The sequence below is a fragment of the Lonchura striata genome, chromosome 9, assembly GCF_050655825.1.
Source record: "Lonchura striata isolate lonStrDom1 chromosome 9, ASM5065582v1, whole genome shotgun sequence".
NCBI classification, from domain to species: Eukaryota; Metazoa; Chordata; class Aves; order Passeriformes; family Estrildidae; genus Lonchura; species Lonchura striata.
Window position 1 is genome coordinate 10,227,330 of NC_140711.1, and position 24,213 is coordinate 10,251,542.

Here is a 24,213-nt window from a genome sequence, read left to right on the forward strand (position 1 = left end):
AAATCACAAAACACAAGATGTAACACATGGCTTCAGCTGATGCTCAGAGTTTTAGCTTGTCCCTTCTGCTTCCTTCCTATTACAGAAAGGTTGTTTTGCTTTGGCTTTTAAATAAGTATTCCTTTTCCCCCAAAATAAATCTTTCCTGACAATTCTGACCTTTTACCGCACAAAATGCAAAAAACCTAGGATGAATGTACCTTCCAAGCCAATAAACATAACAAAATTAAATTATTGTAAGAACAGTAAGCTAGAAATAATTGTAGCCATGAACAGACAACAAGAAAATCCTAGCTGCATTTGCTGATACAGTTTCAGTTTTTGTGCTGAAAATCTTCAGCAGCAGCTTTATTCTGGCCCCAAATTCCATCCAATACATGCACTTCCATTGCCAGGCCCGGGAAGTAAAGAGCCCAAAAAATATTGCATTAGGGCCCATGATAGCAGCCCTGAGGAAGGGAAAGAGAAAGGCATTGCTGCAGTAGCAGAGGGCAAGGTCCAAGTGCCCTCTGAGCAGCTGGGAACTGTATTGCTCAACACCACATCCCCTTCAGCAGGGTCCTGAATGCCCACAAAACACAGCTCTGCAGACACTGCTGTCACTGAGACACCTCAGTCCAGGGACAGAATACTCAGTGTAATCAAAACCAACAAACAAAATAATAACAAAAAACACCCAGAAGAAAATTACTCAATTCAGACTTTCAGGAATTTTCCTGTGCTTCTGCAAGAGTTTCCAACAGGCTCTTGTGTATTCTGTCACCAAATGACTAATACTTATGGAGCAAATTCTTTCCCATGAAATCATGCTGTTGAACCCCATCCATCTATCCCTGATCTTCTGCATTAGAGCACATTTCAGACAATCCAAATTATTTGGCACATGAGCAAGATTGCATCCTCCTTAACCACTCACCTCAGGTTTACAGCATATAAAGTCAGCCAGACACTTGGCTTTGGTCTCTGCTGTGGCTATTCTGGGTTCAGTGGATAAAATTTTCCAAAGGCTCTCTACAATCCATCTGTCAATTTTACTCCATATCAAAAAGTTGCCTGGACTTTGTGCTTACGATTGATTGCATCCACCCAGCCCTATAAGGAGGGCCTTACTGAATTTTTTTTTTTTTTTTTTGGTCATATTGAATGTACAGCATTCTTTTCCTTAGAATGAGTCATGCAACTGAAAATTGGATCTGTTCTGTCACCAGAAGTTCCATGGCATTTTATACAAGAGTAAGATCACATCACAGCATCTCTCAGCTTTAGGAAATTACATTAGAATTAGCTCAATAGCAACTGCTTAAGCAAAGGAGCTGGGTAATCTTGTTTTTCTGAGTGAATTTTGACCATGTGCATCCTTTTGTGCATCCTGGGAACAGCCCAGCTCTACCCACAGTGATTTTTCTGAACAGCTTGCTTGTCACATGCTCTACCTTACCCATCATGAGAAGATAAAGGTTAATCAATCAACCCTGCACCTTGCAGCAAAAGCCTTTTATTTAATTTCATTTCATGCCAGAAAGAGGGCACGGGGTTGGGAGGGGAACTTCACTGCAGCAAACAGAGGCTGGAGGGTCCCTGCACACTCTGTTTTGTCATACCCCAGCTCGAATATCATCATCCCTACAGTCAGTGGGAAAAGAAAAGCCAGAAAACTTGTCTTGAGGAGGAAGCATGGTGTGGCAAAGGGCCTTGGGGTCACTGTGCTTGTGCCCAGGACACAGCAGCAGCAGGGGGTGAGGGTGGCCAGAACCACAGCAGTTCATGGACCATGGGCTGCACCACACCTGCCCAGCTCCCAGCAGAGGCTGGAATGATGATCTGGCTGGGATCACCATCCCAGGGGGGCAGCACATTTGTCTGGCTGCTCTGGCCCTTTTCTAAACACCAGAATGGTTTGCAGCTCTGCAGCTCTGGCTCTCTCCTCCTCTATTTGGTGCCACCAAGATCAGCACTGCTTAAAAATAAAGCAGGGTTGTGTCAATATTGATTATTTCCTTCCCTTCTTCTGTTTCTAGTAGCAACTAAAAATAATTTACAATTCATTACAGACATGACATCTCCTGCAGAATAAATGCCATTGTCACATTTAAAATTCAGTCCATATCTGACTTGAATATCTTCATTTACTCTGAATATAATGAGAAAGAGGAGGTTTTCTTTCCTCATAAAAGGCTCATCTGCCATCATAGATACAGATTCTTTTAAATTATTTTAATTTTAAAATACTTGAGTTCTGCCTGTATCCAACATCAGACTTGTCATTTTCTGCTCATTTTGCATGCTTGAAAGATCAGTCATATTTGTATGCAAATATTTTTGGCCTGCCTAAATTTAGTGCACAATAAATGGCTCAAATTTCATTTCCAAAGCCATAAGGGGAGGGATAAGTACAGCATTGTAAGGAAAAATAAGGGGTTTGCAGTTTTTAACCACAGTCCTTTAAAAGCAGGGATGTCAAGGCAAGCACTGGCTGTAGATCACTGGGCTTTATTCAACACTGCAACGAGATTAAGCAGGTTTAACACCAGCCTGCCCTACACACCTCCCTGAGGGGACATTTCAAGAACAGGAAAAGCTAAGGAAAAGCCAAAACCAAAATCTGGACTTTTAACCAACATTTACAAGTTCAGGATTTCAGGCTGCCTGCTTATAAAAAAAAAAAATTAAACTGAAGAGGAGCCTTAGGCAAGGCTTGTCTGCCACCCCTGCACACGGGGGTGTGCCCCAGTGCTGGCCAAGGGCATCATCATTCCACTCCCCCTGCAGCCTGCCCCAGGGCTGAGGCTCAGCTCTGCCTCCTGCTTAGCATCCTTCCCCAGGCTCTGGCACCCCTCCAGTGCCTCTGGAGTTCTCCAGGGGCTGCAGGAGGAGCCCAGCCTGCTGCCTCGCTGCTGCTACCTGCCCAGTGACCTACACTTACCATGGAATGCCTGAAACTTGGGGTAATCAGGCTCCACCCCATAGGAGAAACCCCCATGGGATCTATCAGCTCAGCCAGTGCCAGAGGGGCAGAGAAGCCCGGGCTGGAAGGAGCTGCATAAGCAGCAGATGAATCAACAGGGAAAGAGTTTACTGCTATACTTGTTCCAGTATAGCAGCCTCCACTTTGAGTACCCTGCACAGGAATAGCAAAACACCAACGGATTAAGGAATATATGCCTTCTCATAGAACCACAGAATTATTTTTATCCCCAGGCCTCCCACACACATACTCACATATTTTCTTCTGTGGAGTTTCAAGGCTTTTCAGAAGCCTGTGACATCTGCTTACCAACATTTGGTGTAAAAATATCGATATCTGCTCTGCATAGCTGTTCTGAGTGCTACATTTACCAGCCAGTAAAGATCAAGAGTCTCCTGGGAGCTGGCTGGATCAAACTGTCATGATTTCAGCACTGCTTTGCGTCAGACAGCAGAATTTAAAGTCAAAACACAGATAGTTCAGGGAGGAAGACAATGTGAAGCCCTGAGTCATACCCTGCTGAGGGTGAGGAGAACAGATTAATAGACAGCAAACATGAATGAAACCGAAGGGCTCATTCAGTCACGCGGCTGCTTCTGAGACCCAAAATAGGATTTATTTTTAGTTGTTGGGCATGAAAAGAGGATTTCTTTGCACTTTGCGAAGGAGAAGTTGAGAAAAGAGTTTTATTTAGCATGGGGCAGACTCCCCTTTGCCTTGACTCCCCGAGGGGCTCAGCTGCAGGACTGTCTGTGCTCAGGCAGGGGTTGCTGCTCGCAGCCTGCTCTAACAATTCGTCATCCAGGGGATGCTGCACGACCCAGCAACTTTCAGCATCATTCAGATATGGAAAGGCAGCCTTTACTGCAGCCCCAGCCAGCTCTCCTCTGCTAGAGCTGAGTCAAAATAGTCTGCTTGTAGCCAGGGGTGGTTTGTCTGGGGAGCTGCACCGCTTCCCACTGCTGGCTGATGGGGAAAGGAGACAAAGCTAGCATGTCATAGCAGATGGAGAATCTGCACAGGTTCACCCCAGATCAGTAGAGATTACATAACTGAAACTGTTCAGAGCAGCTGTGGCAACACCGAGCAGCAGCAGCCAGCAAAACCGGTTTGCCTGTGCCTTCCCAGGGCATGGCACCTGCTCGTGCCAGATCTTCAGCTGGTGTGAGTGCCCAGCCTGGGGTATTGGCCACCTTGGGGTATCTGAGCCAGCCAGGATTGCCCTTCTCAGGGTGTTTTCTCATGAGAGAACACAATTGTCAATCCCAGGATGTTTTCTCATGAGAGAACACAAAAGTTTTACATGGGAGGGAAAAGAAGTCTGCACAACAGTGATCTGTACACAAATTTATGTGAGTTTTCATTTTAAATAAACAGAGAGAAGTGCTTTTACAGCTGTCCATAAGATTATGTCCATTATTTAGTCCTCTGCTAAATCATTTGGCAATTCTGCTCTGCAGAAACTTCATGATCTTGGGGCTAAGTCATTTCTATTCCTTACTTACATTAAACCCTCATTAATTTTTACATTAATCACCCATAAACATGAAGAAGCTCAGTGATTTTTGGATCTCTGTGGCTGAAAAGTGTCCATTTTATCTGCTGCCCTCTCTGACAACATAGGATGGGGTTCAAAAGAGGAGCAAACTTGCCACTCCAAATTAATACTTCTGTGCTTCCTTTTTTTTTTTTTTTTTTTTTTTTTTTTTTTTTTTTTTGAGTTCAGCCATTCCCAAAGCATGAGCCAGCATGCTGGCATTACTGCACGTGGCAAAGGTTCTTCCATCCCCAAGCCATTAGGGCAACAGGTGCTTTAGCAATGGAGCATGTGAAAATTTATGTGCTAAAGCTGGGAGGGCAAAAGCCATGCTCTGCTCCGTGCCATAAAACATTATCACAATTTTCTCATGCATTGTCCTTGTCAGGGTCATTTGCTTCCCTGGTTTCATTACAGCCCATTTCCCATTTTGTGGCCATAGGTTTGTCCTTTGCTCAGTACCTATGTGCATGAATTCTAACCCTATTGATACAGTAATTTATACAGATCTGGGTAAAAATCAAATCCAATATTTGGTCAAGCATGTGACAAAAATAGGCAAGAGACTCAGTGCAAGGCACAGCACAGAGACAGTGGTATAGAATTCCCTCCTTCTACAAGAAAAGAGCAAACAATTTGATTTGTTAGCTTGTGTGGACAAGGCAAAACCACTTCAAGCCATGCCCTTTTAAAAAAAATCTGTACTAAATAATTATGAGTGATTTGCATCAAAAAGAGAGCACAAATTCATGTCCTCCCACGTGGTTATGGCTATTAGCATTTGTCACATCAGCATCAAAGCAGAAATCTTGTTGTTTTAGGGTTCAGCTGTGCTGACTGAATTTCAGGATGTAGACCCAGGGAGAGCTGGCTGGCCTCAATGGCAGCTGCCCTACTTCAGTGGCTGTGGCACAAAGGCAAGTCCGGAGTCTCAGTGCAAAAAAGCAGAAGAGATGCAGGTTAATCATTTACCCCCTCTGCTGCAGGCTGTACCCAGGAGTGAGCACAGAACCAGCACAGCCCACTGACCTGCTGACACCCACTCCTGGGCAGGGTCTCATGCCCTCAAAGAGATGTGCAGGACTGTGGGCAGCAGGAGACTGGGATATCAAACAGTGTGAGCTGTGAGCTGCACAGTTCCTCAGTGGGCAAGTGTACATGGAAAGCACCATGCTCCATCCAGCATGGGATGGGGTGGGAGCCAGAGGGTGGGTACAGCTGGGTACATGGCACAACACGGCATCCATCCACTGCAATATTAAGAGCTCTTTTAACATCTATAATTTGCTTTTTCTTGTCACTCAGTCTTGCACAGGTGTCTTGAGGCAGGAAAAAACTGATAGGCAGGCTGCTGCCTTCTCTGTCAAAAGTCAAAATACAAGTTGTGACATTGTCTCTCCAAACAGGCTCCAATCTACAGGACAAGTAACATTTCTGCAAGCTGGGAAGAACACTTGTTTGGATGTCCAAACTGTTTTAGATAGCAGTCTCACATCTCTCTCAGCTGTAAGAGCCTTGACTGGCAAGCAAAATCCATATAATCAGGGGAAAATGCTGTGATTTTCCCCTAAGGCAAATACTTTCTGTCTTACATACCTCACTGGTAAGTGCCTGAGATGGGCTGAGCCTCCTTCCCAGCCCTGAGGCTCCTGCCTGGGAGGGTGCATTTTTCATCAAACCTGTAGCTGGTGCCTTTATTTTGAAGCAGTTCTGCTGCTGCCACTGTGCTGCAAAACATCGCCCCAGGTCCATCCCGACAGCAAAAGGGCTGCAAAACCCAAAAAGCACAGCCCAGGAGCTGCTCACAGATGCAACCTGCATCCCCAAGGACACAGAGGCCATCTTCCAAAAAATGCCAGGGATCCTGTCATTCACTCCTCCTGCATTCAGCATGATGCTGCAGCTCATGGAAGTGTTCTGCTCTCCCAAAATAAATGGTCTGAAATTCAAGGCAAAGGCAATTCATTGCAGCTGTTTCAAATCAGGTCACAAAGCCCTGGGTGAATTGCTGTCAGCATCACCCCGAGCTTGGCTCACAGGTGCTCCTGTGTAGACGTGGGGTCACAGGGAGCTCTTTGGCTGGCTGTGGGTTTCCACTAGTGTGCCTCAAAGATGGACCAAAAGGCCAGATGCTCTGCCTGGCACTGGAGATCTTGTCTGAAGAACTAAATGGATTACTTGTCCATGCCAGGAGGTTTTCACCATCTGTTGCAGATATAATATTGATGAGGTTCTCAACTGTACATAACCATTTCATGATGCTATTATATGAAAAACACACAAACAAAACTAAACTCAACCATTCTGGGCTTGCTTTGGATCAGGGAGCCATGACCAACCTGTTTGTTGAGGTGGATTCTCCTCAGTTTCCCCGAGGTGCTGGTGCCTGCTGTGGCAGGGGTGTGTCCCCGTGGTGCCATGCTGTGCCTTGGTGCCTTTCTGACCACGGCTGCAGAAACTTTGTGGAGCCCCCGCTGGCTGCTTCTCACTCTGGTGCATGAAGGTCCCTTTCTCACTCCTCACCCTCTCTTCTGCAAGGACCTGGCAGTGCCTGGCAGGTACAGACTTGGTCCTGTGCACAAGCAGAGCCCCTGAGCTCCTGGGAAGGACATCAACCCCATTTTATTACATTTCTCGAAGCAGGGAGGAATTCTGTATGGGACAGGAAGAACTGGGAAGGAAGAACTGTAACGTGAGGAGACACAGCAGGAGCTGGGAAGGGAAGAAAGCAGCCAGCTGCCAGGGCTGCAGCTGCAGTGCCTGAGCCAGCAGAGCACAGAGACCAACGCTCCTCTGCAAAGCACAGACACAGGCTGGAACTGGGAAGTCCAGATGGCGCAGGAGCTGAGGCAGGAATACTGAGTCTCTCTTGGAGGGTCTGTGCCAAGGAGGTGGGACCAAAGGGTAATTAGGCTGATGAGCAGTGATACTAAATCTATTAAATGAGGCTTAAATGTAAGAGAAATCTTAGGAAAAATTAGTTGAAGAGTACATCCCAGTACAATTAACCTGCAGGGAAGCAGAAATACTGCTCCCAAAATTAATCCATAGAAAAACTCCAGTTATGTTTCCTGATTGTTACTTACCAAGCACATTTATGAATTCCAGCAATTTATTTGCTTTTAAAAAGCAGTAAACACACAGGATTCAAAATATATCCTTCAGTTGTAATGAGACCAAATATATTTGGAATATGCACAAAATTAAAAACATATCTAAGAGCTTTGAGCAGCAATCTGTTTTCTGAATGAGAGCCCTTAACCATGATTTTAAATTAGTATTGACAAAAACCTTAATACTAAGTTTATGTTGTTACTTCTCACAGCTGCACAGACAGCCAGGGCTCAGACACCATCTATCGACAGCAACACCCAGACAGAATTAACTTGGAAACCAAATACAACTGCAGAGGCTTCTCTGTGCCAGTGGCATCAGACCAGACCAGACCAAACCAAACCTCTTTTTGTAATTATTATAACCAAGTCCAACCAATCCTTTTACAAAACAATGACACTTCAGGAAAAGTGACCCCAAAAAAAAAAAAAAAAAAAACAACAAAAAAAAAAAAAACAAGCAAGCAAAAACTTTTCAGGCAGACAGATAATAAAACAAGCATGTAAATTTGATTGCCCTGTTGATCATCGAAAGCAACACCTACAAAGCTGCCTACAATCCACTGATAAATGTGGTATCTTCCCATGGCTATATTGCATGTTAGCTTAAGACTACTCTGACCTGCAGAGTAGCTGTTGAATTCATACTTTGCAGTGTGCTGAAGTAAGTCTTAAATTCATAAAGCAACATGAATTTTAATAATGCTGAGCAAGTCTTGCCTGACATAGCAGCTGCATTAGCTTAAAAAAGACGATCACCAAATAAAATAGTATATAACCATATGTGCATAAAATTGTACACACCCCAAAGAGGTGGTTTGACCAGTTTTTTAGGCAGAAAAGCAATGCAAAGCAAAGCAATTCAAGCTATATAGTTTTCTAAGTCCCCAAGTCCTTAAAAAAGTTCTGAGATGACCCTGTGCTTTAATGAGGTCTCCAAGTACTTTAGGTGCTGTGAATCATTCCTCTCCAAAACTTACTTTCAATTGTCTTATGAGTATAGAGGTCTTGCAAAGTAGTTGCCATCCCTATACATTTATTTCCACTTCATTTAGAGGCTACCAAGATACTTCAAAATAATCTGGAACACCTGTGATATAAAAATAACTCCAGCTGCAAAATAGTATCCTAGAAAGAAGCAGGAGTGCTGGTTCTGCTTGGTGACAGCAAGTTTATCCACTCTTTTGCACAGACAGAGAAGGCAGACATGACTGTAAATAACAGCAAGTGTAGCAAGTGTGGAGGATGGTTAAATTAACCTTTCACAGACCACTTCAATGCTGACACATTCTAACATATATTTTTTTCTGCAATCTTGCCTCTCCTTCATCACATTTCTGAGCATTCTCTACTGTGTCTAACCTGATGAAACCCTGGCTGGGACCAGCAGAATCTGCTATGAATAGTTTGTATTCCAGTACAGCTGTTAGTGCAAGGATTACATCTCATACTATTCTGGGAGAACATAGAGCATTTTCTTCTGTCTGAGTTGAGGTTAAAAAAACTTTATATGTAAGTAGGAAACTGCCCCTCTGTTTCTTTCATGCTGGTTTGCAGTATTTAACAGCATCCTACTACAGTGGAGTGTAACTCCTCCTACAGAACAACTGGCAGAGCAGAAAAAAAAGCAGCTTCCATTGCACTTTTCTTCCCAAGCTTTCCATAATCTTCCTGTAGATTTTCTTGTAGAGTCCAGGGCAGTCAAAGCCTTGGTGACCTCGCTGCTGAGTAACAGTAACCCTGTGAGCATTCCATTAATGTTATATGAACAAAAGCTCTGTAAGTTATTTGCCAATATTTGTCATCTAGAGACATTTTGAACAGCCACATCCACAGAAAGTCATATCACAGAGACAAGAATATTTCCTTGACCAATTGTTTGCTATTCTCTGGTGCAACCCTGAAATATTTTGAAGTGGTTTGCTTATGACTCAAAAAAGGTAAAAATAAGTAAATAAAAAAGGAAAGATCAGAATCAAGGATTTTGCAGCTGATGCAGTCAGCTGACATTCATGACCTCTTGTACTATTTAAAACTTAGACTGAAGGTGCAGAAGGCAAAGGCAGAGTAGCAGATAACGTGCAAGACTGAAGAGGCAAAGAGAGGTTTCCAAAACTGCAGTGCACCCTTCTGCACTGTCGCACTGGCAGCGGAGCATTAGCCAGGCAGGCAGAGAGCTTCCACCTAAAGCAGGAATATTAGCATGCAGTGCCTGACTACATTTTCATTTGAAGCTGAGCAAGGCAGGCTCATTCTCTCCAGCAAGTCAGGCTGATGCATTCTCCCAAGAATCGTGTCTTACAGAAAAAATAACCATGAAATATTAATCATTTCCTATTTAGAGCTACAACTGTCACAAATGATGCAGCTCTCTCTTGCTGAAAACCTGGATATGGAACACAGCAAACGTGGCCTGCTTCCCAGGCAGAGAAAATCCTGCACTGTGCCAGCAGGAGCAGGAATAGTGCTGAGTCCCATGGCCAAACCCAAACCAGACCATCCCCTGCCCACCCCAGGTCACCCCAGCTCCCTGCTCCATGTGCCACATGTTTAGAACCGAGGCACTGCTACCAAAACCTGCTCACAAAGGCTGGGGATTGCCATCCCAGGCCAGCAATGAACACGGCACAGGAGCACAAGGAGGGCACAGAGTCCATCTGTGTGAGGGTTTGGCTCAGAGCACTGTGGCACTGCTGAAGGATCATCCTGAAGCTCCATGTGAGCTTGGAAGCTGCTCATTCAGGGCTCAGCCCCAGCGCCCCGTGACTGGCAAGGACTGTCACTCAGCAAAACAGCAAATGATGAGAAATAATGTCTCTGAATAGCTGATAGGCAATCCAGAGCATGGAACCATTTGCATAAAACAGTCATTGTCATTTCACACATGCAGATCTCTGGCAGTCAAAACCTCACAGCAGATCATTCAGGCACCAAGGGAAAGAAATTAAATCAGTTGTTTGCTACAAATAACTCATGCAGTTGTATCTGACGTGACACTGCCTCATTACTAGGTACTGTCAGTGCTCCAAGGTACGACCTGTGCCCAGGATCTCGGGGCATCACACCCCGTGTGACAGCTGAAGACACACGCTTGGCTGTTGCAGGCTGCTGCAAATGGGCCAGGAATATCGAATTTTTCACACAGGTCAGGGGGAAAAAGCACTCTCAAAATAAAGGTGATGTTGACCAGACAAGAACTGGGTGATCTAGACCACAAGACATTAATGTCTGTAATCAAATATATGTAACTGGGACACTTTTGGGTTTGATGATAAATTTTTTCTATTATCAAATACACTTCCAGCTGCATATTTAGTGGGTGTCTTCTGATCTTTCTCAATAACAATTCTAACAATTCTATTTTTATCTGAAACAGAGCCTCCTTTTCACAATATAGCATTTGTTGCATATGCAATTTCTTGAAACTATGTGATTCTGTAGCACTTTTCCCCTCCTGATACAATGGAAATTAGTTTTTAGACAGAATCAAAACATCCAACTATTACCTCTGTTACATAGAGACAGAGAGGGGAGCTATTTTAATGGAGCTGGCTTCAGCATTCACAAAAAGTTTCCCAATTTTCACTGCCACTAATGGTTGCAAAACACTTTCTTCAGCCATTGCAGCATGATACCATCCAAGTTTGGGCTAGAAAACCCTGAAACGCTTGCTAGGACAATTAGCAGTTGCTCTCTAATGCTTGAAGGCAAATCAGAGTCGCTGTGCATCAGCACTCACCTGCTCCCCAGCCAAGGGACTGGGACTGGGACTGGATGGAGTGGGACTAGCACCTTTCTGCCTGCTCAGTGTCCCTGGGGGCAGGGTTTGTGTGAAATACCCACAGCCCTCCTTGCCCAGTTGTCTCCATCTCACTGGAAGCTGCCACACCTTACTTTTGCTCTGTCTCCACTAACAATGGGCAGCCTGCAGGAAGAGCCGACAGGGAAAGCAGGTTCCCCTTCCCAACAGAAGGAGGACAATGTGTTTTCCCAGTCACTGAAAATAAAGCAGCTGATGGAGTTTTACAGCCACAGTGACGGATCCAGGGCGAGGCTGTGATGGGGCTCCAGCTTGTGGTGGTCCTTCTGCTGGCTGAGTGTACCAGGCTGGCTGCAGAGCTGTGCCTTTGCTCCATCAGCATCCTTGGCCTCCCTGTTCCCAGCTTCTCTCCCTGCAGAACAGATTGCTTTCCCTGCCCATCTCAGCTTGAACATTAAGCATTCAAGACTGAGAGGCCCCTTTACTATGAAAAAAGGGCACAAAATTTTCATCAGGTTTTGAGGTGGGTATGAAGACAAACAACTCACAGGATAGAAAAACTGCTCAAAATAAACCACAAGAAAAGAGAAATGTGACATAATAGCCCCTTGTATTGTGACTGAAATCAACTGTCTATGGCTTTGTACAGAAGTTACCTGCAAAAATTTCTGTGTTCTATAGCATTGTGGCATTGGAGTGGGCTCTAGCTCTGAAGCAGAATGAATTTAATACAATATAAAATATAGTTGCTTACAGCGTAACTAAAGAACTTTTAATAATCTCATATCACAGGCTTTACATTTTAAGGTATACCACTAAATCCAGTGATGAGAACAAAAAGGCCAGATTCAGCTATTCAGAGCAGCGAATCTTTTTCTCCTGATGTGCCATACACTGAAAGGCATCAACACTGTAACAAATATTAAGAAATCTGTCACTTGCTATCATCCAGCTGGAAAGAACAAACTCCCCAGGGCTCATTGTTGACAGCGCTGAAAGAAAGAGCCTCACCTGGAATCACACTTTATTTCATTGGGGGAACGCTTCAGTGTGCAGCCCTTCCCCTTCAGATGCAGGCAGCAGGCTATTTTCTGCACTAATTAAAGGATGTTAAAATGAAATCAGCTACTTCTTATTGCCTGTCTCACATTTTGTGTTCACAGGCGTGTTGAAGCACAGCTAGGGGTGGCTAAATATTAACCATGAACAACTGGAAAAAGAAAATCAATAATTTCTAGATTAGTTGCCTTTTATTTCCCCATTCTAGTCACTAGAATTCCATATGCCATTTACTTATTTACAATTCACATGGCTGAAGCACCTCTGGAACTAATGAATAACCACACACTAGATTTTCCCCCTAAACTTAAGAATTGATGGGAAATGGAGCACTGGATCCCTGTGGGCAGGTACATGCGTGTTTGCTGACAGCAAATCCATCCTGGAACTAACACGGCTCTGGGGATGCCGGAGCAGGGCTGCCCTGGGCTCACCCCAGCATGTGCCCAGGTGTGAATGTCCCCCTCACTCACTGCCAGGCTCTTTGGGCTTTCCCAGTGCCCCCTTCCTGGTGCAGCACAGAAGGGAGGAGGGGACACACAGTGCTTTACAAACAACCCTGGCTCCACTGCCAGCCGTGGGAGAGAGCCACAGGGGAACCTGTTTTCCCAGCCCCAGGGAGCCAGTGTGCTCACACACTGTGCAGGACCCACAGCCAAATCAAGGCTGCCCGAGCCCACAGAACACCTCGGGCCCTTCACCACCCTCGCCCGGAGCCCCACACAGCCCAGCACACTCCACATGCAGTTATATTTCAAAGGACATCACAGCCTTTCCATAGACCAGGCTCTCAGACAGAGACAAAGCCACACAGCACCCAAAACCACACCAAACCTGAACTGAACAGGTACAAGAAATGCCAAGAATTTCCCCAATGGCAGCCAGATTCATCCACACACGTTGCTTTGCTATGGCCCTACTGCCCACACAAATGCCAGCTGCGGTTTGTTCCTCCCAGAAGCACATTATGAAATCCCAGTGTCTCAGCCCTGTGAGCCCCCAAAAGCAGAGACGAGAACACAGAGACATTTGGGGTGCAGCCTGTGGTGCTAGCCCTCGCTGCCTCCTGCTGTGCCACCAGCTCCGAGCAGCACAGGGAGCAGAGGGAGCAGCTTTGCCTCTCTCAGGGCTCTGCTGCTTCAGCCCCGTCCCTGCCCAGCAGCAGAGCCCGCTGTGCTCCTTCCTCCCCCGAGCACTCAGCTGACCCTGCACCTCCCGCACCGAGCCCCGATGCTGAGCTTTCCTCTGCTCGGGAACCTGGCAGCCCAGTGCAGGATCACTTCTCAGAAGCAAACCTCCACAGCTGGCATGATTAAGGCCTGCCAGCGCAGGGACAGAGCAGGGTAATAATGCATGCTGTCCCCAGCGTGTGACACGCCAGCCAGCACAGCACAAGACAGATGGCTGCTGCCTCTGACAGGCGCCACCAGAAATCGTATTTCAGACAAGTCAAATCCATCCATTCTAGCGAAACACCAAAACATCCCAGCTCGGAAGCTCCATCTCCTTACTGACAACAGCGAAAGAAAACAGCTCAGACATCAGTCACACAAGTTTCTTTTTGCTGTTGGCAAGTAAAAAAAAAAGCGTGTTCAAAACAACAGTAAATAATCTGCCTAACAATCCAGAAATATCTGCATTGTTTTGTGCCTCTGTTACAGCATTAATCTCCCTGGAGATCTTTCAGTGGCATGGACTCACTCAAAAAGCAGTAGTGCAAAACCCCACATGGCACACAGTCAGCTTGTTTGTCACACGGGCTACTCTCTGGAGCCCAAAGTCTGAAATGCATCAGAATAAAACAGGAAACAAGATCACAGCGGTCTCTGCATCTGCCTGATAGCAGCACACAGAATAAGGACAAATTAAGAAACACAGGGCCTGCATTTGTGTATGTCACAGCAAAGGTTATCTTCATGCCAACTTGTCACCTGGATTGATTCTAATGCCTTGTAAGTCTCTGCTAAGGTCACAGAGTTGCCCATCTGCAAACAAGAGAGAACACAATCTCAGCGTTACCAGGTACAAAATGTTTCTAGCTCAGGTGGTTTTCCCTGTTGATGGAGCTGAGTCACACAGGTGCTGGGAGTGCACACAGGTCCATGCACATGGCAGCTGCTCTCAGCCCCCACCTTCTCTCAAGTTAACAGAACAGAGTCAATAGTTACAGAAACTTATTGCTGCTGCTGGAGCTCCTTGAGGGTGTTTCTTGCTCCAGGGGAATTCTTGCCTTTATTACCACCTAAAATTAAAGAGAGTGACCATTGCAATTTAAAATCTTCTATCTATGCTTTAATTTCTGTTCCCATGGGGGGGTTCCCACTGCTGCAGTGTTGCTCTGTTCCTGTTGTTCAGCAGCACACTGAACACTGAGGAGCCATCCTGGTGAAGATGACACTCCTCAGGACACCCCTCCAAGCTGGGGTCCTCTCACCCAGCACTCTCTGGGGCTGGAGTCAATGATCTTTCCAGGCTGCTTCAAAAGAGGGCAAACCCTGGCAGCCCAGCACACCCAAGGGGCTGTTTGAGAGAGGTGAGAATTGCTCCTCTTGCTCTGGCTGTGCACAGCTAAACTGACTCCACACTGCACATTACGAGAGCTCAGCCTGCATAAGGTGAACACCATCCAAAGTGATCACATTTTGAAAAAATCAACCCAAGTGCTGGAACACATTAGTGACCCTGAGTGGAAAACGTCTGCTCTGTAGTATCTGCAAAAGGCAACACCAGGTAAAACCCAACCCACCCAACCCCACACATTCCTGCTTACCAGCTCATGCTCAACTTCAAGCACCTTTCAAACAAGAGAACACAATGTTTTCATCAACATCAAAGATTGATTCTATTTTTAATTAGAATGACTGCTTTCAGACTGAAATTCCCTTTATAATGCCTCTGTTGCACTGGAAAGGGATGAGGGGTGAGGAACTTCCCTAACTGCTGCTGGTACTGAACTCTGCTTCAAGGTACCCCATGCAAGAGTAATGTCAATGCATGGGCTCAGTCTCCAAATTCAGCTGAAATTTTAGAAGCACCCGAGTTTATATGAAGAAATAGCAGCGGTGGCAATGACTACCATCAGTCCCAAAATAGTTTTAATCACTTTTACTCCACCTTTACTGTAATTATATGAGCCTTCCTTTGCAATAATTACAAGTCATACCATGGACAAGTGGCTTTTGATTTAGTGATCTCCTTCAGTAACCAATGGTAAGATTAAGACAGTCCTTTATTAAATATTAATGATTAATACATCAAACACATCTAATAGCTAGAGATATTAGTTTCTTCATATTCAATTATTGTCCAGAATGATGGCACAGGAGGGCTTCCACAGGAATATTGGGAGTTCTGGGAAAGGGTTAATCATCCTTCACAAGTAGCTAAGCAACAGTGTTCTGCTCTTATGGCATGTATTGCCAGCCAGAGCCTTGCAATGATGCAACTTCTCTGCATGTTATCCAGAGAGCTAGCTGAAAACTTGCCTGCCCAAATAGCAAATCCCTGGGCTGCTCACGGACTTAAATTTAGCTTCTGGTAGCTATTAGTTTTCCGATTGATTTATAGCATTTAATTTTCTGTTCCAAAACATTCTGTTTTTTAATATAAGTTAAATGATGGAAAAGAGGTCTAACTAAAATGCAGCTGTAGAACAAAGAAGCCCTAATATTCAGCAATATTTATATCCCACTAATAAGCCACTTCAAAAGACATGTCAAATATAACAAATAAAAGCAAACTTGAAAGACTGCAGAAATTCAGAAGCCAGGTTCAGGCTTCAGGAGCGGTCTCTTCTCCCTCCCAGAGAGAAAAGAGAGGTACAAGGAGGGTACAGACAGCTTCAAGCAGCTGCACTGGAGGTGCAACCCAAACCACACCAAGACTGCATCAATCATCAAGAATTACTGAGGGCTGGTAACTCATAAATCAGTCTTATTTATTTGCGTTTGTCTGGCAACACATAGCTCATAAAGACCTTAATCAGAGGGAATGATGCATCCTATAATGAGCAAGGCCAAAAAAACAGGGACCTGGGAAATACATTTCCAGCCTTTGAAAGTTAATTTTCAGGGACTCACTTCTGCACAGACCTGGGGAACATTTATATCCACACATGAACACCAAGATTGTTTTGGGTACAGCACATGTAAATCAAGCACTCCTTGCTCAGCCTCAGTCACTCACTATCAGCCAACCTCTGAGGAACAACACAAAATCTCTGTGCTGCCAGCAGTCACTAGGAAAACTACTAATCAGATTTAATGGAGCCAGGTTTTGCTTTGTTTCCTGCTAATTTCCTCGCTGCCTTATATAACACAGTAAGACCTGCTTGCAGGAATATCCTGGTCTGTGTTTGTTACTGGGATGTATCCTCACTGGGGCAAGGAAGGTCTCAGCCCGAGCTCCAGGCTGCCGCTGCGGGGCCAGTGCAGGAGTCAGACACAACCCCAGGGTGGGAAGGCAGCAGCAGCTCTGCAGGTGCTCTGACCCTCCTTTGGTCACTTGACTGATCACTAGGTCTCAGCAAAGCAAAAAACCCCAGAGCTGTTCTGGACTAACAGCTGGGTTGATAGATGAAAGTATCTGGAGAGGGTCAACAACTCTCATGAGCAGGAACACTTTTACTTGGGAGCAGAAAAGATGTCTCTGTAAAGCAGGTCTCCAAATAATGATTTGCTCCAAGCAGGCTGGGAGGTCTCCTTTGGAAATACTGAAACTAAAGACAAGCCCTGTGTGAAGGAATATTACATTATATTACCTTGCTTCATAATTAGTGCCTTAGGCAGCCAAATCAAAAGAAAAAGAATGAAAACCTATGGATTAGAGGAGCTGGGTAGCCTAACTTTACTGAGAAATAAATGATGCATCTAGCTTTATTTCAGTCTCAATGCTGATGCTGGTATTTGTTCCCTACATTTTGTAAAGACATTTAAACAAGACAGCATTTTTAATAGGAATGCTGGGGTATAGTGCGTTAAGTTAGTTTTCATCTAAATTTCTTAAAACAGGATGACTTCAATATAGATGAAGAACAAAAATCTTTTAAGTGAAGAAAGACAAAAAATCCTTTAAACATACACAAAAATGTTTGTTTCAAAAAATTCTCTATTTTGTAATGAACTGGGTTTGCTTTTAAAATACTTTGATCTCTTGCCATGTGTGGATGGATTGTGTGAGGAGAGGCTGAGCAGGCTCACACCTAAGACCACATCAGCTTCTGGAATTGCAGCTGAACCAGGGAGACCTGTGGGATGCAGTCACCTTGGGCACTGGGAAATCTGACTGGAAAGACAAAAGTGTGGGGAGCCAGCAGCATTTCTGGAAGCAGAACCAGCAGATGAAAAAAAGAGCTCAAAGAGCCAGAAGGAAACCGAGGAAGAGGAAAGCTGAGGGTCTCCCAAAGAGGCAGGGTGGAGGTGTTCCTGATGGTTTTCCCCCTCCTGCTCACACACAGCAGCTCAAAGGCACATAAATATGGCTGGGCACTCAGTCAAGGTCCTTTCTTGACTGTGCACTTGAGCTTGGTGCCTGACTTGCAAGGCTGATGATTTTTAAAACCCTTGTCAGAGTTTGTTTCTGCTCAGGAAATTTGCTCAAGCTGTGAAAGAGAAACTCAGCTCTAGCTCAGATGTGAACTCCTTTGAAGTCCTCGTGGTTGTGTTTCAGTCCTTGTTCAGCTATGACCTACCAGCCAAAGGAAACCTGAACATTTTTAAGCCAGGCTTTCAAACACACTTGCTAAATCTCTATAGTTCATGGTGTTTCAGAAGGGACAACAAGCTCCCTGTCTCTGAGTGAACTACCTCCAGTCCACTGAAGTTAGGTAGACTCCACGTGTCCAGGAATGCAGTCAGAACCTTTCAGGTATTCCAGCAGCAGGGATGGACAGTGACTCAGTGATGAGAAGTGGAAGTGAGTCATGAAGCAGCATTTCCCCTCACTGAGCAGTGTCCTAGCTGAGCCAGGGCCTCTGAACACCAATGTGATCACATTTCATTTCTGCTGCTTTTTCTGAAAAAGCTGAAGAGACAAAGCTGGAGAGATCTGAATGCCCCTCTTGGAAAGGCTGAGCTCCCCATGCCACCAAGGCCACTCTGTCACACAGGAGTAAAACACCCTGCAGCAGGTGTATTAAAAACATCTACACCTTCACTGCTGAGGCTGCCTGCTTTTTTAGCAATATGAAAATAGAGCTGGAATGGGCCTCTGAAGGCTCCCTCCTGCACAACAGTATTAGAAACAATTAATTAATATTATCTAAATTACTTCTATAGGACCAGGAAATGCATACAGACACCTTGAAAAAACAGGAAATCTCAAGTAATTCTCGAATTCATGAATAAGATATGCACTCTCCGTACCCCCCCACAGGCATGCTGCAGTACAGTCAGACAAGAATCTGGGGCACAATTATTCCCTATATTTTGAAAAAAACAAGCAAAACTGACAGCAGCATGCATTTACTTGGAAACAGTAAGGTAGTCTTTCTGTGTGCCATAAATTCACCTGTACTTTTTCTAGCTTCATAACCCATGCTTCCTCATCAATCTCCTGTTTTATATCCAGATCAGATCTGGTTTAGCTCACATTTCCACAGAACTCAACAAGCCCTCACTCTGTGGGGCAGATGGTTCAGAATATATCAAACTCTCCTCGTGCAGTTGCTCCCAGGCATCTCTCACTGAAAACCTTCCACATGGGAGACTGGGCTAACCTGTCACCTCTTATTTTAACTCACTTTAAAGGATGACTGTTGAAGATAAAGTAAATTAGTTACCTATAATAATCAGTCAGTGCTGACTGATTTTTTGGAAAAACAAAATCATTTCTTCAGCAGCTCAAAATTCTCATAACCCTACAATTCATTGCTATACTTATAGTTCCACATATAGCTACATTTGATCTTTATGTCTAGTCAGGCTCCATTTAGCCAGGGAAATGCCACTACATGGAAGGAAGCCATCTGTTCCAAAACAATCAGGTTGACCTTGTTTTCCAGCAGGCTGGATCTAAAAGAAGGACATGTCTTTGTCTCTCTGAGGAGACAAGGTGCCACGCCCTCAAAATTCAGAGCAGCTTCACAGGGACACTCAGAATCCTGCCATAAAGTCCAGAAGGATGTGATGGGCAGGATCAGGCTGCTAGAGCAGGGGGTGCAACAGGTATTTCCACCTTCATGGACATGGACTGAAGGCAGGACAGATCCTGAGGATTCTGTTTGTGTCTCCTGAGCAGCAGGGAGCAGTAATCCCTGCAGCAGAGCCTGAGCTACTCATCTGCCTTTGGTACCTGTGAGAACAGCTCGTGGCTGATGCATTGGAGCCATCTGATGTGCTGGCTTACACGGGGCAGAGCCCTCTGGAAATCCCACAGTGCCTGATCAAGGATGGAAGATGGAAATTATTTCTGACCTTAGAAGAAAAGAAACACATCCCCTCAGGCACGGGAGAATAGGCACCTCTGTAAAGTTTTAAACTTTTAAAGATGTTCTTTTTGTTATAAAAGAAACAAAGAATAGAACTATCACAATCCCATCTCTGAGTGCTCTGTCAATAATTAATGATGACACACCTAATGTAACCAGCTCTGGCATTACAAGATCTCCCTAATGCTTTGCTGTGTGAGTAAGGCATTGACTGCAGCCCTGGGGGGGTCCAAGGAGCCTTGATGAGCTCTCCCAAGCACAAACTGAGAGGCCAGAAGTGAGCAAAGAAATCTGATTATTTGAGCAGCAAACAGCCATGCCTTTTCCTCCACACCACTGTGATCACTAATGAGCACCAAGGCAGGCAGCAGCCAGGCCTGTGCTCAGAGTGCCTGAGCAAGGGAACACCCACTCTCCAATGCCATGGAGCTCAGGCTTGGATTTATGCTTTAGACTCTCATTTATGCCAAAACCTACTGGACAATTTCTGGGTACTGTTGACTGGGTCTGGAGAAAAATTCCTGAATCCATCCTTTAATCCCTGTTTGTTTTGGTCCTTTGTGTTAACCTTTCTCCAATTATTATTTTCCAGACAAACTCACATTTTTGCTGAGTACAGAGAGCAAAAGATTAAATGGCTGGCTGAATCAGTCATTTTAAAAAAACCCAAAAGCCATACTAGCTTTGCAATTAAGAGAAAAAAATGTGTCTGGAGAATAGGGAAAAAATTCAAACTTGTTTTTAAACCTTCCAGCCCTTCCCACTGAGAATGCTTCCAGTAATAGAAATGTCAGAGCAAAGGCCATCAGCTGTCCTCATGCACAAGGCAAGGACTCCAGGGAGGGAGCTCAGAGGCTCCCAGGTGCTCAGGATTACGTGCAGACCCAGGCTTTGGTGCTTTGGTGTCCCACAGGATTTCTTGTTGCTCACAGCTTCTCAGTGTTGCAATACACCTCACATGGCCATTTTCTCTGGGTGGCTTTTAACAACCTCTTCAGAATCTTTTGCTTCCTTGCATTTACATCTTACCAGAAATCCTTCTCTATTTTTAATATATTTGACTACACAACGTATCTGATTTCCCAGGGAACAATAACTCTTCAGGAGGACCCTTTTTAATGAGCAACTTTAAAAAAGCATCTTCTGTAGAACCAACATTTGAGACAAAAAGATATTGATTTTCAGAAACAATATTTGGTTTAGAGTCTAACTGGTTTCCTCCTTTCAATTTTGTTTTATTCCCACACTTCCTAAGTTCCTGTTTGATTTTCCCTATTTTCAATATTCCTCAGTTTTTGCTGGCAGTTCTAGCGTGAGACCTTCATTATTATTGCATGTCCTACAATGTATGCTCCATCTGCAAGCAACACGATTTGCTTTGCTGCCACCTTTTCCCCTTCTGTACAAATAAGCACCCTAAGCTCTGATATCCAAACTGGGCTCTATCCCATAACACAGAGTGGGATATCTGTCTAGGCTCAGTGGCTTGTGATGTAGAATCCAAATCTCACACTAACAGGAGTTATTAGTAAAGCCAGGTATACTCATAATGTCATTTACTTATTAGAATCACATCTTTCAATATGTAAGTCTCTCCAGAGCCTGAAATTAATAGGAATTTGAGCATAGGAATCTCAAAGGCTCAGAAGGCAAACATGAAAAGGTCCAAAAGGGATATGCCACAGGACCGAAGTTACAAATCACCAATCCTCAGACACCCTTTCTCTGAGGCTTTGATTCTGTGGGGAGCACAGTCACTTGGTTCATGGTCTCCAATTGCTTGTGACAGGGTATGTACAGAACCTCTCACTGCTGACATCTGTAAATGGAGTTCTACCACTGCCAAAATCAATGCAAACCTCATTTCCTTCTGATCACACCTTCCATGGGGGTCTGACAGCATTCCTCACTCACTAGAGCATGGCAATGATGTGGGAAGCTACAACCCTCATAACTAGAACTGCTCTCCCCATCCTTCTGGCTCTGGTTTCCCCACCCAGGACAGTCAGCCTGTTGCTGGCATCCCATCCCAGATTTCACCATTCTAATGAATCCCCCCGCTCCCCTCCATGAGATTTCATGTATCATCTCTGCTGGGCCTTTGCTGTTACCCCTAAATTTCTACATAACCAACCCACCAGAAGGCATGGCCCTGCTCAAGGAGCAAAGCCAGCTCTTCTGAAAGGGGCCAGACTGGCCATTGTATCTGCAGACTGAGAAGTGGGCTCTGGAAATCATCTCATTACAGAAATGGCAAATCATCAGCTATTGCAGCTCCAGGACAACTCTCTTCCACAGTGATGGTATCTGGTTTCATCTGCCAGGATTTTTTTATCTATCAAGAATAACTCAGCCCATTGAATAAGCATGTTTTAAGGAAGCTGATGATAGGAAGCTGTAGAATTTGGGGCTAATGTGGGTATGGAGGAACTGATAGGATCAGCTAAACTTTTCACAAATCAGTTCAACAAAGCAAATCCACAGTAAATTTGCCACCGTACTGAAAGATGAAAAACATAGTTTTCAAAAAAATAATTTCAAAGTTTCTCTTTCAACAGCCGTAGTTAATTAGTTTCTGCCTACATATCCCTGGGCTTTCACAGGTCCATGAAAACAATGCCCAAAGACAGAAAGGTTCATCAGGCTCAAATGGTTTTGTTGTGTGGGCTCTCTCATTATTTGTCTGACAGGCAGAACAACAACTTCCTCATCACATTGTATAGGTAATTAAAGTCAAGGTTTGTAAGGAATCCTACACTCCCCACAGGCCCAGCACTCCACCCGTGTAGGCAAAGATAAACCTAATATTTAGCAGGACCAAGCATCATCCTTCTGTTCCAAGGCAACTTCAACTGACCACCTAGGGGTTGGGATTGCTTTGGGAGGAAAACTGGCCATTTTATTCTACCTCTGGGTAAAAGGAAGCAGCTCTTGTTCAAGACATGTAAAACTACAGAGGAAGAGTTCAGCAGTGAACAAATCACTATTTAGGAATTTATCCAGTTTTGACCTTGTCTGAAATAGAAGTCATACTCACCCCAAACAGGAGCTAATGAATTCTTTGATCATTGCATTTTGGCAGTTGAGGTTTAAAGCTCATCACAACAAGTGCAACATCTCTTGTCATTATACCAATTTAGCAGCAGCTCTAAATGATCCAGTCAATCCAATCACCCCCAGAAGATGTTTATGAACAGAAGAACTATCCGTGAACAAACCTGGACAACTGTGCTTTCTTTGAGAATACACAACCTTAGGCTATGAGATACAAACAGAAATCAGCCTTCCAGTAAAATCCATGTCTTGCCCTATCAAGGGCACTGGCTTCCCCAAGAACTCTCTTCTAGAAAACATAAGTATGTTTGAAGTGGTTGTGGTGAGATATAGATGATGGTCAGAAATATATTACATAAGCTTTACATGAAATTGTTAAATCACGCCTATGCTTGACTGACACCAATGACTATCCAAAAGCTATTTACAGTGTATCAACAAATCAATGAGATCATTGTCCTCTTCCCTCACTTCCCAATACCTGGATTCTAGCAGATCCAGGTAAATCAACTGCGTCTTCATAATGAAAACAGAAATTTAATTATTCACAAGCATTCCCCTTGAGCTTTCTCGGGGCTTTTTGTGAATGATTAACAGAGCAGCTGCTCCAGACAGCACTCTCCATCCCTGCTTGCTGGCCTGTTAGCAGCAGTGACTCATCAGCACATGACGTCAAAGCCTCCTCTCCTCTGAAATGGCAGGAAGGAGGTTTCATTAAAAAGATAAAAAAAGGTATCAACATAACAGCCTGAACTTCCTCCCAAACACAGGGGTTTGGCCAGAGGTCATCTCTGCTGCTACCTGAGCATGAATCCACAGCACCTTCCAAGTGTAAACTTTTCTCTTGAGACCATAAGCATACTTCTTCAGGCACACTGATTTATCAGTCAAAATTAAAACAAGCCTCCAAGCCCTGGCCCTTCTGGTAAGCCCTGCTTGTGCACCCCACAGGAACCTCCCTGCTCAGCAGAGCTGGGCAGGGCAGTGACACTGGCCTGGCCCTCCCCCATGCTCATGGCAAGGTGGGAGGGTCTCACGAGATGCTGACACAACCCAAAGCAGCTGTTCATCAGTCCTTGAAATGCCCCGGTGATGATGCCCAATAACACCTGATGAGGGTGCTCAGACAGGAAGAGAAGCATCAACACGTCCAGTGCTACCAAACTCCAGACCCTCTGTTCTCTTTTCCTTGCTAAGGCCATGAGAAATGTGAAGACATGTAAAAATCATACATGAACACAGCCCTGAATTTGTGAAACAAAGGAGGACTGAGAGCCATAGAAGTTAAAAGCAGAAGTA

The 24,213-nt window shown here is 44.7% G+C and overlaps 1 protein-coding gene across 2 annotated transcripts in view; it reads right to left on the reverse strand.

Annotated features, from left to right (window-relative positions):
* SCG2 (secretogranin II) overlaps window positions 1–24,213 on the reverse strand; it is a 57,224-nt gene that overhangs the window by 7,360 nt on the left and 25,651 nt on the right. Inside the window, exon 1 of one of the 2 annotated variants that reach the window (XM_085587657.1) lies at window positions 6,842–7,045. The exons of the other annotated variant lie outside the window; for it this stretch is intronic. Coding sequence (XP_085443783.1) covers window positions 6,842–7,001 — 160 coding nt within the window. The 5' untranslated portion in view covers window positions 7,002–7,045. Of the gene's footprint in view, window positions 1–6,841; window positions 7,046–24,213 lie in introns of those variants that run through there. 2 annotated transcript variants of the gene reach the window in all.